Source organism: Microchirus variegatus, assembly GCF_963457635.1.
Source record: "Microchirus variegatus genome assembly, chromosome: 13".
Classification (NCBI taxonomy): domain Eukaryota; kingdom Metazoa; phylum Chordata; class Actinopteri; order Pleuronectiformes; family Soleidae; genus Microchirus; species Microchirus variegatus.
In genome coordinates this window covers 16,399,458-16,413,044 of record NC_139814.1, presented here as the reverse complement: position 1 = coordinate 16,413,044, position 13,587 = coordinate 16,399,458, and the positions used below count along the sequence as shown (strand labels likewise).

Genomic DNA, 13,587 nt, shown 5'->3' with positions numbered 1-13,587 from the left:
GAATATTAAACAAGCACCTGACACTGCTCTGAGGTAGTTCTTCCCAAGTCGTTAAATTAAATTAAAAAAAGAAGCCTTTCTGAAGAAAACATACAAACGCAGCCTTGCATGTAAATCAACTGGATGGCATTGGTTTGGTTTTGTTTTGGTTTGGTGAGGCTCGACAGCCACTTGAGGACTTCACCTCAACTGTCCACCAGGTGCAGCTTTGTCAATATTCGGTTCTGGCCTGTACGTGACATTTTCTGTATTTCTGCTGCTCTGACACGCCTTGATTCAAATAAACGGCTCATTATCAGGCTTCTGTTGACAGGCTGATCATTTGAATCAGGTGTGTTGGAGCAGGGATATTTGATATAACAATGATCATAAATCAGCTGCAGATGTAAAACAAAAAAAAAGTGGAAGTACATAAACACTGAATTAGGCCAATTATGACCCAACAGTAGTATGGATGAGGCCAATTTTGACCCGCCATTTGTACACAAGCTGCATGTGGTGAACATGAGAGGTAAAACTTATCTCCTAAAGACCACCAGAAAAAAAAAGAAAAAAAAAAGACATTTTAATTTATACTCAATTATTCTTAACTTCAAAGCCAAAAACAACATAAGCAAACTTTGTATGGAGAACACTGGCTGTGACATGGCTGCGCGCCGGGTGATTTCCGGATAAAGAACAAGGTGACGCTTCGAATAGGTTTCGACGAAGTTTAGAACAGAGTGTCATGTTAAGCCGTCTCACACACACACACGCACACAATCGCCAAACGGATGAAACACAAGCAAAGACTCAAAACGAAGACTGTCACATTTTCATTTTGTGGCACTGCACTAACGAGCCAATGACTCAAAACGCAGGGGGGGATTTTACACGATAAGACAGGGATTTAACAGGGCCACACGCCAAACCAACCATCATATATATATATATATGTATATATATATACATATATATATATGCACACAGCTCATATGTTACAACACCTCTCAAGCATGACACCAGAACACAGAAGATGAGTTTTCTTTCTACCTCCTAAAAACTACAGCAGCCAAACAACCCAGACGGAGACTTGTTTATCTCAAATGGACGAGACTAATATTAGCTGTTTAAATCAATTTAAACTATTTAAGAAGATAATGTCTTCTTAAAGTCTATAAATACGAGGGGGAAAAAAGCAAAACAACAAAAGAAGAAGAAGAAGACTGTACACAAACATGAGTATACATTTACCGGATGATTAGCCTACACAATATTATGAATCAAGCAGTACATTCAACGTTATTATACGGAGGTTTCTTTATGTCAGTACTCATCTGAAAGTAAAGAGATACAGTGGGTAATGGTTTGGAAAAACGATGGATAAAACCATTCTGAAGCCAGTCTTATGATATGTCTTGTAACTTACAAATCAGCCATTAGGAATAAGTAGAACCCGGCTTTGTCCACTTTAAAGGTTAAAGGAAAACAAACAGCCAAACTTGACGAAGTTAATGTGTGTATTAATAATTATAGATGTCTGAAAACAGAAATATTCCCACTGCAGCTGTTTTGAATGTCTTAAATTGAAGCACCTCAGGCACTGTGAAAACTTTGAACGCAGTGCCACAGAGTCAGGCTGGTGTCTTTGTTTCACACACACACACACCTTCTCTGTTTCACTCATTATGAGACAGGTGTATTGTAGATATGTATACTCTCATTTTCAGTACGTCAAAACGCTCCTGCACTTCTCTCTTCACAACACTTCAAACACTTTGGCATCACGTCTCCATCAAACAGAAATGCTATCGTCCACAACCGACCATTTTAAAAACTCTTATGATTGTTTTTTTTGTCTTTTTCTTAAGTACCTATCTCTCACATCTCTATACAAAAGGCAAACCATCCACACAACTACAATGTTCACACTTTCATTAACATCTAAAGGCATTGGGATATTATTTTTTATTATACAGGACATGCTGACTGCTGCTTAAGTGAGAGCACATAATGAGGCTGCTACGCCTGTTGGCTGTGCATCTTTTATTTTGAAAAGCCACAACTGCTCCTTTTTTGGGGAAAAAAGTGTTGGTTTTTTTTTGCCACGCGATTAAAATAAAATGCTGCAACAGCTTCCGAGTCCATTTTTAGTTTAGTTTAGTGCAAAAATGACATTGTCAAATGTTTTGAGTTTTTATCTGGAGGAAAAGCAATGCCATTCTCTTCTGCTATTTTAAGGTGCTGGTATAGGTTTATGTACAAAAAAAAAAGCAGTGACAAAGAGGTAAACATCATCCCCTATGTGACGTCTTGGGCGTTTGGAATATTACACCTGCTAGAATATGGTTGAAATGTTTATAAATTGTTGCCAACGAAGGTACCGACACCCTAGCGTCCCTTAGAGAGACAGAACATTTGAATACGTGAATGATGTGGACGCTCGCATCATCATCACGAACTCTGGATTAATTGGTTTTTGATCCAGCCATTATTGTACAGCGTTTCCATGATGACTGATCGGAAAAAGACGAACGCGACGTTACTGCAACACCGGAGTCACCATTTACAAGTTAGCTCCGTTAGCTGCATTAGCTCCTTTAGTGCCGCTAGCGCGCCTTCAGTCGAACTGGAGCGGTCTGTTTATTAAACGAAAAGAGCAGCACTACAAATAACCAGCGCACCCGTGTACTGCATATGTATGCCTCTGTAAGTTTAGTGTGACTTTAGAGACTCGGTTTAACAATCCGGAGTCACGTAAACATGACGTCACAATCGTCTTTTTCCGGTCACTAGCCATGGAAATGCGGCGTGCGTTAACGTCATTAACCGCCGTTATCGCGTTAACATGCCCAGCACCAACTTAAATATACTGAACAAAGAAAAGTTTTGTGGTGAAACTGACCTGACCCAAATTATTAGCTCTGTCATTTGCCTCAAGACGGATTGTTTGAAATTTTCTTAATAGCTCCAAAGCAACTTTGAATAATAGTTGGAGTGACGGCAAAATTACCGTTCCATTTTCCCGATCAAAAACATGCAACGATCACACCTGACTGCATTTATTGTTATACTGCTCAGATGGAAAAAAAATATCAAAAGGTGTCGAGGGCAAGCCAAAGTCTGTAATTTCATTGGTGCATAGAATTTCAAGGAGCAAAAGCAAGGAAAGCTGTGTGCGAAATACACACTTCAAGAATTTGGTCGTACAGCTTGATGCTCAAAACCTCTACAAAAAGGAAAAAACAAATAACTATCAGTTTGAGTAAACTAGGAACAAACCACAACAACATAAACCCAAGAAAAGAGCGTTCGCCACCACACATGCACACACCAAGCGTTTAAAAGCTGTACTGTCAACACAAGGCTCAAGAAAATACCAATTAGATAAGAGAGCGGGGTAATTATACAGAAATGGCCAGCGGTGTGATGTTACCATAACACTTAAAACAGGTAACAAGAGGTAGAACACATGGCCATTTCCATACAATTACGCCAGTGTCACACAATATGGCCGAGTCTCCTGCTTTTTTTTTCGATTGAGGAACACACGTCTATACCAAGTAAGTCATAACCAACGTTCTGCGATCAAAAGTGCATCCAAATTTACATGTTGTGAGACCAGCACCGATAAGAACAATATTGACATCATAACGGTAAATATCAAGTACATGATTTTTTCAGAATGCCCCACAAACACAGTCAGTCGGCTTTCTAGTTGCTTTACAGGTAATAAGTTGAAAGCGTAACACAGAGAGGTCATCGAAGGGAGAGAGAAGATCCTCGTCATGACAAAGCATATTTTTATCATACAATTAAAAAAAAAAAAAGCTCTGTGGACCAATCCAGTGAGGATTTAAGGTGGTTTACAGTGAAAACATCTAGCACCTAGAATCAAGATGTCCCGTTGTGCTTTTATGCGTTTTTTGATAATTAATCATGTAAAAGTTTGTAATCTTGTTTGGCTAAGAAAGATCGTGGGTTACAAAGGATACACCCCCCACACCCCATTTAAAGGTTATAAAATCTATAACGTTACAAATAACCACATAAATACTTCATACCCATACGAAAGGCATGAAGAGGCTGATAAGCACTAAGAAATGCTACTAAATGCGACATGCTAAAAAAAACAACAATAACAAAAACAAACAAAAAAAAGGCCCTGATAATCTATCTCTACAAATGACCTAAATTCATGTGAGATACCCCACTGTTAAATCTCTTGGTTAAAAATTATGCATAGTTAGAAAATATAGACAACTTGCCTCCAATCAAGACCATACAAACATTCGCCAGCTTGACGTAGTAGTAAAACGTGTTGGGATGGGATGTTAGTAAATGTCTAGAATTATTAGTTAAGACCGGTAACAGTCTCAGAAGGCAAGAGGATATTTGCATTTGAAATCTGTATACAAATAGACAGTGTTAATTTAGACTACATGTGGGCCGATCAGATAAAAAAAATTATATTTTTAGCAGCCTCCACTCGAAAGCTTATTCAAAATATACCTCATTACCAACATTACTGTGTATATATAGTAAAAAGACTCACAAAAAGTCATTTGCATAAATCCCAAGCTCTAGTGCGACGACGGCATCCATTTCCTGGAGCAAACACTATAATTTGAAAATGCGTGTTTGTTTTTTGTTTTTTTGGACTTTTAGGAAATTTCAAATGAGTTGAACTTTAAAAGGTTGCAGCTTTCACTCCACTGTACCATTTGCCAGGATGCCAATGCGCGACACGAACATTTCTCTGACGAAGATGCTGCAGAACACTCTAATATCACAATAAGCAAATATCACAAAAAGCCTAAATGTCTAAAACGTGAGTCAGCTACATGCATATTCTTTAAAAAAAAAAAAAGAAAAAAGAAGAAAGATTGAAATTAAAATAGACTATAAAAAGAGAAGGGAAGAAAACTGATTTCATCGAGTTCTCTTCTATGGTGATTTCTACATCATGTGTCTTTTATCAACACGGCTCAGAGTACATTAGAAAGGAGTCCTTGGAGGGAACCAGTCCCAATACACTATTTCTCGCATGGGAACTAGATTACTGGTGCAACTTGGTCAGTTCAGACAAACAAGTGAGGCAGGAGGATAAAATAGAGCTGTTCTTTGTCAATTTGGACACTAAAAGCCCCCCCGCCCCCACACATATGTAGTAGAACTGCAGGTTCGAGGGTTGCATCTGTGACTGAAAGAATCTGTTGGTAAAGTCGTTACCAGACTTGGCATAAATATTGGTCACCAATATCAATCAAGGACAAATACTGAAAAAAAAAAACCCAGTAGACGTGGGCCAAATAAAATCATAATTTTACATAAAAAATGACATGATAGAAAGGTGGTTTTCAAATGGCACTTTTCATCACATAGTGCCCTATGTGAAAAATCACACACAACCCTCAAATTATTAAGTACTTTTGTCCTGGTTAAGTACCCCTTCTTGTCAGTGCACTTTGCTTTGATTGGCTGATAAATAATGTTTGTCAGAGGCATTATAAACAGTGAACGGGCCTCCTCACCTTTTTGACATCTCCTTCTCCTTTCGAGCACCAAGACTGTAACAAATGATAAAAACAGGAGAAGGAGGGCGAAACAGCTTATTCTAAATAATAAACCACCCCGATGTCAAACGTTACTGCCCACTAGTTTAGAAATGGTAGATTTCATCTATCAGTGTACAAACTCTTCCTATTAATCTCAGATTTTGTAATATATATTCCCCCGACACATACAAACACACACGAATGCACAACATGTCACGACATGTAAGTAGAACCTCTAACTCCATTCTTTTGCATCTTAGTCTAATAGCCGGCTTGGTTTAGCTGGGTTAGGGGGGCTGAAGTACAATTATCGACATATGGGTAACTCATGGTTTAAGTCAGTGAGATCATGATGTAAAACCACTGTGATGCTATCTACAGTTGACAGCGACACAGCAGGTGGTGTAGTGTGTTCCATCAGTCTCACCCACACCAACCTGGGGTTGTGTGCACTCAGGCAAAGTACATGGTACGTAGCGTGTCCTGGTGGATCTGAACGGCCTTGGCCAAGGCCTGTTGGTCGCGGCCGTTGCTCTGGCCTGAAGTATGACTTCCTTCAGCACTGAAATTGCCAGAAAAAAAAGAAAAATTAAAGAACAGTCACCACTATCTGTTGTTTTCATATCAAATACATGATTCATTTGCTCTTTACAGAACAGCGACTGGCTTTGAACATTTACCTGTCATGCTCTTTGTCCACCAAGTGATAGCGAGCTCTGAACGCCACCAAATGGGCATAATAGGCTGGTGCTGGGATGGAAACGGACCGGGTGCATCGCACGTAAGTGTGGCAAAGCTGGTAGGTGAGAATCTGGAGCTCATCTGAAGTGAAGTGGTTGTCATCCCAGAGCACATGGTAGTGAGATGGCCTGCTGGTGCCCTGCAACGAGAAACATTCAATAACAGATGTTCCTTTTTGTGTCTACTCCGTGGACCCTTCTCTGCTCTGCATCGATTTATGGATCAATCGCAAATACTTATTTCAAGTATGTGGATTTTTTTCCTCCCCTCGTTGGTTCAATTACACTTTACTATAATCAAATTTTACCTGAATGCCGGCGTGACTGCAAAGGTAGAAGTCAAACTCTGATGGGTGAGTGATTTTCGTATCCACTGTGGTCCCTGCAGGGATGTTCCCACTCTTCCCAACCTGGGGAAAAAACAACAACAAAATGTGTTACTGCAATTTCCAAGTAAGAATTTAATTAAATAAATTACTCCAGGTAACATAACATTCCTAATGTGGGACACTGCTTGAATGAGGCACACATTTGTAGCAGCTGGCTGGCTGCCACCACACAAGACAGCTTATTTCACTGTATATAACATTATTAGCTACTTAAATATATTTTTTGAAACTACATTAAATATCGACATGAATGATGCAATACTGACCCTCTCATTTCTGTCCATACAGAACAGTCTCGTGTGGTGTCTCTTCTGCACGACAACAAAGGTGATCCCAGGTTGGTAGTCCTTCTCTAGTTTGATGCAAGCCTCACGAATTGCCAGCAGTTCATGCTGAAGGACCTGCTTGAATTCAAGCACCCCCGCCCCAAAAAAGATATGTAAGATTAACATCTGAATCTAAATCTAAAATGAGTCTTCATTACTTCCTGACATGTATTATTCGGCGCCATCCACAGTAGTCACATCACCTGGTTGAACTGGCCTTCGGAGATGCCATCGCGGTAGTAGATGATCCTCGTCGGCTTGAAACGGGTGGACTTGTAGAACTGAATGAGGAGCTCCCTCACCATGGCGGCCAAGTCCTGGATGATGTCCTGACGGTGCTGCTGCACCCGCACTGTGGCACAGTATCTGCTAGGATGGGCATCCATACTTCCAACAACCTGAAGGAGGAAGGTACAAAGATAGTGCATGAAAGGCATGTGCTACTAACGTTGTTGTTGCTAATGTGTTGCCTCACGGGATTAGGCTCTGTGTATCGCTGTGCTTAAATTGCACATCATTTTAGTCAGAGCACATTTCAGCACTTTCAAGCGAGGTCCAGGAGAGATCCAGGCTCTAGGCGGAGTAGTTTTCATTCAGACTCGCAACTTACTTAATTCCTTGAAACACTTTGATTCAATCATTTCCAAAGATTTCAAGCACCTGCACAAACTCTGTTTATTTATTTCAGAAGTCACAGTATTTGTGTTGCATGCTGTGATATTACTTACAGCAGCAATGGAAGGTTTTTTTCCATCTCCTGCAGGAGGGTGGGTCACATCTGCACCGAGGAAGATCACTGGCTGCTGGAACACCAGTGGTCTGGAAGAGACACACAACGAAGAATGCAATGCAAAAAAGGTTTACCTTATAAGAGATTATGTTGGCTTCATCTAAATACTTTCAGGATTTCAAATGGGAGTGATGTCGTTCCACTAACCTGCCCTGTGGAAGGAGGATGTTATTGACTCCGCCCAGCTTCACGTTGATCTTCAGACAGAGGTTGGACAGAGTCTGAGGTGTTGTCTTTTGAACATTCTTCACCTGTACACACTGTGTGGCCATTCCGAGTACAGTGTCCCCGACACGTTTCACTTCAGCTGCGCACAAACCAGGGGAAAAAAAAACACAGATCAATAAATAATGCATGGCCATGTGCACACAGCAACACTGACCTATCTCAGCCACCATAGAGGGAAAACTGGGTTTGTTCCATCACACTGGCGACCTAAAAGTGGTTTCACTTGGCCATCCCATTTGTATTAAATAGGATTACTGATTCTTAAATGACAGAGTGAGTTGGGAGGGAATACGGGAGAACAGATGGGAAGGATTAAAGAGAGAATGTAACTTTATTTGGTCCTTATTTTCTTGTGGTTATCTCCAAAAGCAAAAAATAGAAGCAGTAAAACTTGCTCAGCAGGCGCTGAAGCAGGAGCCAAGTTCAAATTCACCAAACCAACTGTCAGAGCTTTAAATATAACTCACTCTAATCACAAATCCTTACTCTTATTTATGCCTTGCACTGAAAAAAAATTCAGTTTTACAGTGAACAAAATGTAGTCATCTACATAACTACATTCCACATTTGCCATTACCCATTATAAATGTCCTGACCTAATGTCTATTATCAATGGGAGAAGAACAACAGTTATAGAATGGATCCCTCACCATAGACGGGCGTCTTCCCTGGCAGAATGACCACCACCAGCTGGAGGCCCTGGTAGGTGTACTTGAGGTGCCTGAACATGGGCTCCACACTGTCTGCTCCCTGGGCGTACTTACAGAAGCAGGGCTGACCCTGGATGGGCATTCCTGCATCCCTTGAGATCTTCCTCAGCTGCTCTGTGAATGCTCTGAGACAGATAAGCACAGGTTGATCCATTAGGAGCGAACGTTTCAATTGAAAATCGAGTCTTGAATAAAAAGTAAATAAAAAAATGGAGCCACGTCACATCTGCATCACAAGCAGGTCAAGGACTTCCAGAAAGTTAAGTTTAGCCTGTGCCACAGTAAATGTGATAACGAGATAAAACTGAGCTTGGCGGTCTTTGTTTGTGCTATATTTGTCATCTAGCTAGTACATGAAGTTGAATGGGTAAATGCAGATGACAAACCCCGGCTTATACATCATAAATGATGGGGCACAGCTGTACATACATAACATGGACTCTTAAAACTTGCATGTGCAGCAAAGGATTCAGTAAACTCAACGGTCGGGACATTTGAAAGGGAAAAAACAAAAGAAGAAAATCAAGTAAGGGAGTTCTGTGCTACAGCTGCACTCCTGGCAGCTACTTAACTGAACTCTCAAGCAAATCAAGACAGTAATTAAATTCGACACCTTTGAAATTTTATAAGCCCAATTTATCCTTGTGTTTGTGTTCTTCTAACGACAGAAGTTTCATGCTCACAACTCTAAACCACAAGCCAAATGACGACGTGTTCTCTGCGTATCTCACTTACTTGAGCAGGAGTTCAGTGCACTGCCTCTGTGGTGCAAAGCAGGCGATGGCCCACACTTTGATCTCAATACCAGTGTGGAACTGTTTGTTTCTCATGTCCCATACTCCCTGGATAGGTGTGGCTATTGCTTTGTTCTGCAAAGTACAGGGAGCAGTCATATTAGTAAAACTAAATCAACAAATTAACTGTGTCGCAGCTACATGCATGAAAAGTACACCAACATACCCTGCCTCCATACAGGATGGAAGGTGCCTGTAGGACGCGGCCGTTCACTTCTGTCATCTCGTCTCTCACCATCACTCCGAACTCCCGAACGTAAGGGTCAGTGTTGAAGTTGGCACTTCTCATCTAAAAGGAAAATGCACAGCAGTATAATTACATGTGAAACTCTCAATCTGTCACTGTGCCTGAAACTGTTTATAATAATAATAATAATAATAATAATAATAATTTAACATTTCTTCAATTCTTCATATTTTCATGACAAATCAGGCAATGGTAACAATAGTATAATAATTGTCCATTTAACAACAAAACATTGAAATTTTGTCTTAGTTTTTTTCAGTTTCATCGAGAGTTTGACCTGGAATTTATAGCAGAGAGAGGTAAGTCGATGATGTCATCAGAAGGGTGGCCTGGGCGATATATCGATTTTATCGATTAATTCAAGTTTTTTGTTCCGGATGATTTTAAAAATAAAAACATTGATTATTTCTCCTCTTACTACGGCGCACCTTTTGCCCTCAGGAGCTTCTGTGCCCCACCTACGTGTTTCCCCTCCGGACATGCACACGGATGCACACACAGCGACAACATTGCTACTGCAGACGAGTGCGAGAATTGTGTTCTCGAGAAAGGACTAGTATCTTCAGTGATTTGGAACTGGTTTGGGTTTGCGGCGACAGACGTGGAACAAGTGACTGCTTGCTGTAAACTTTATTTAAAGCCCATTTCAACTAAAGGCAGTAGCACAAGTCGGGACAGCACCGCTGATGCGAGCTACCGCTGTATGTGACTGTATCAGAGTCTTTGCTCTGGAGAACTCCGACACAAGGATCAAGCTGAACAGTGCTGAACTGTAGATCATTTCAAATATTTAACGGCCCCAAAAACATGGGTTAATCTCTAACAATTACCAGGGAAATGTCTAAAATCTCAATATTTAACACAGTAGTCTGGTCCACGACTGGCATCACACTGTCACTGTATTTTAGTCCAGAGACTGTGACACAGAACAGAGTCTGTGCTACTACGGTCATGGAGGAACGTTAAAATATTTTAATTACCTGGGGAAAAAAAAGATTTAAATCAAAAATCTAATTTTATTATTTTATTAATAAAATCAGGAATTTTATTTTTAGGCAATATCGCCCAGCCCTATCAGAAGGCGACAACAATGACATGCTCCATGACCCTGAATAGAAACATGAATTTCTATGGAAATCTATCATTTTGACTAATGTATGTAGCCCACTCAACAATATATAACATTACTTTCAGTGCTTTTGATACTTTAACGCCTAAATTATATCTTTATGGTTTGAAGTTCTGATGGTAAAATTTACTTTCATTACTTTCTCTCATAGTGACTCACCAATTTACTGATCTCGTCCTGGCGGTCTGGTGCCGATCGGGCCGTGGCACGGATCATAGTGGATGTCTGATTGTCTGTCAGTTTTTTAATGCAGCGCTGTCCTGCCACTATGTTACACACCTAAAGGGGAAATACAAAGCAAAACATGTTAAAAATAAACGTTTACCTTAAAGTATAATACTATAAGAACAAGTCGATGGTTAGGATGGATTACCTCTAGAGGTAGGTAGGTGTGCTTCTGCTCCTGTCCCACCTGGAGACATGGGAGGTGGGGGTATCGCAAAATGAGCTTGTACTTGTCTTTGAAGTATTGTGCTACTGTGCATTCAATAGTCTGGCCATTCTCCTGCTGCAGTGGGAACCTATGGGAATAAATAAGGGGAACACGTGGTCAGTCTTTTAACAAATACACTGCAGTTTTCACAGTTAGAGAACAAACACAGTTACAGTGCAATATATGCATTTTACATTTCGTAAACATTCACCTCTGGCCAAGTTTTCCTTGTTGAAGGAGTGCAAATATTTTTTCATGCAGTTTAATACAATACGCTCAACACAATCAGAGGAGCACTCTTACGTTTGGTGGCTAGCTGGTCTTCTGGTCACATTGCAGACTCTGTACTTTCTCTTCATCTGTCCACAGTGAGTGATCTCCACCTTCAGACCTGGACAGAGAAATCACAATGATTTAAGAAAATATTTAACTGTAATTTGCAGCTTACATAGATGATCACAAAAGAGAGGTTTGCCAGAGCTGGGATTTTTCCCACTAAGAAAATAAAAAAATTAACGAGTGGGCCCAGTTTTTATTATGTCTTCGAGGGTTTATTTATGGGCAGTGTTTTTGGCTTTGTTAAAAATCTGTTTGTGAGCAAACTCAGATGAAGGGTTTATTGAAAATAATGCAAAGTAATGATAATAATAGTATAATAAAACAAACGCAATGATGTTTACTTTTCATTCAAAGTCATCCTTTACGGCATAACTCATTTTGCATGTTGATCATATATGGTTCAGGAGCCATATAACCAGGTCCTTTTTGAAAATATATTTACACAATGTCACCCACAATAAAAAAAATTGTATGTCAATAAAAGACTTATCACCAAATGAGCTCCTGAACGGTACTTGCCTTTGATTTCCTTTGTAAATTTCACTCGCTGAGAGTCTGTTAAGGGCTTCTGTTGTTCTTCAATGCTTTTGAAATCCAAGACCTCGCACATAAACTCAATGACAGGCTGGGCTTTGTAGAATGCAGTGGCTGAAACTGGGGAGGAAAAAGTAAGCAAAGGTGAGATTCAGAAAAAACATTATTCCAAACATCCTTTGAAAAAAATAAAAAAAGAAGTACAGTACAAATTACCATCAATGTTGAGCATCATTTTCCAAAGGGATGGCCTGACTGACTGGTGGAAACCAAACCACACCTCTCTGCCTCCGCCAAGAGGGTTTGAACATCCCTCTGATGGAGTGAAGAAAGATCGGCCAACGGGGGTATACCTTTGGCAGAAAACATGAATCTTTGGTTATCACAGTGTGCTGTGTGTGACAAGAACACTTTTATATTATGTTATTATTATTCCTTTCCGCCAGGCGACCTTAATTAGAGTAGAAGATACATTTAGCTCTTGTTCATTTAGAAGCAAATGGGTGAGCACTTACACTTCATGACAAGATTATCACTTACTTCGATGCATATGTTAAGAGTTTGACTCTGCAGGTCTGCACTACACAGTATGTCGGTCGGTCAGCAATCATAACCATAAACACAGCCTCAAATCTACAATCAGCTTATTATTACAACAAATATGAGAGAAATAATAACATACAAAAGGTAAACCACGATCCATATATTTGTCAATGTTAAATCGTCACCCACCTCATAGAGGGCAAATGCCTCATGACCACATCCAAAGCTTGAATAGTCTCAAAGGGAACGCTGGGGAGCCGCCCTGCCAGTGCCTCGTGGAGAGCTTGCAGACTAACGCAGGACACCCACTTGATGGATACTTTAAAGCTGCGGTCTTTGCCTTCACCAGGAATGGTCACCTCGAGCTCCACCTAGTTGGTAGATGGGCAAGACAAAAGACAGAGAGACAACACTGTGAAATAAGATGACTTTACACACATTTTTACAAAACATTTTCAAGAATAAAAATGTTATACTATTTCTCAAGTACAATACACATACTTTGTCTCTGCCAATGGGCAAGGGCATGGCAGTGTATAGGTTCTTCCTCCCGTCATACACCGGCTTTCGATCACCAAAGATCTGTGTTTTAAAGTGCTGGACCATGTGCTCCACAATTTCACTATGGACAAAATGAAACAAATAAATTGCCACAATGAACACCCCAACAATGATCCAATACATGTCACGGGTGATGATTAACTTAATGTCTATTACCGATTGACCCTCCTCGGGCATTTGTCAGGCTTTATGTCAATGTCATAATGGTAGACCTCCAGTTTGGGTATTTCCATCTCAAAGAAATTGGCCTGGAGCTTGATTGTCCTGCCCATGGTGCCAAAGTCTGG

General features: G+C 40.3%; 1 protein-coding gene across 2 annotated transcripts; it reads right to left on the bottom strand.

Annotated features, from left to right (window-relative positions):
• Window positions 1–5,990: 5,990 nt before the first annotated feature.
• ago2 (argonaute RISC catalytic component 2) lies at window positions 5,991–13,587 on the bottom strand (the record flags this gene model as incomplete). 2 transcript variants are annotated; one of them, XM_083900141.1, is made up of 18 exons in its annotated part: window positions 13,457–13,587; window positions 13,241–13,361; window positions 12,929–13,110; window positions 12,413–12,549; window positions 12,182–12,316; window positions 11,627–11,714; window positions 11,264–11,411; window positions 11,050–11,169; window positions 9,681–9,803; window positions 9,456–9,589; window positions 8,661–8,845; window positions 7,930–8,089; window positions 7,721–7,811; window positions 7,196–7,390; window positions 6,933–7,067; window positions 6,586–6,687; window positions 6,218–6,417; window positions 5,991–6,099 (listed from the first exon to the last, which is right to left on the bottom strand). In XM_083900141.1, exons 1-18 carry the CDS (start codon window positions 13,570–13,572, stop codon window positions 5,991–5,993), a joined length of 2,481 nt encoding a protein of 826 aa, XP_083756267.1. In that variant the 5' UTR covers window positions 13,573–13,587. The 2 variants fall into 2 exon arrangements, with proteins under 2 accessions (XP_083756267.1, XP_083756266.1); XM_083900140.1 differs by having other exon boundaries at window positions 9,456–9,623; window positions 9,673–9,803; window positions 13,457–13,548.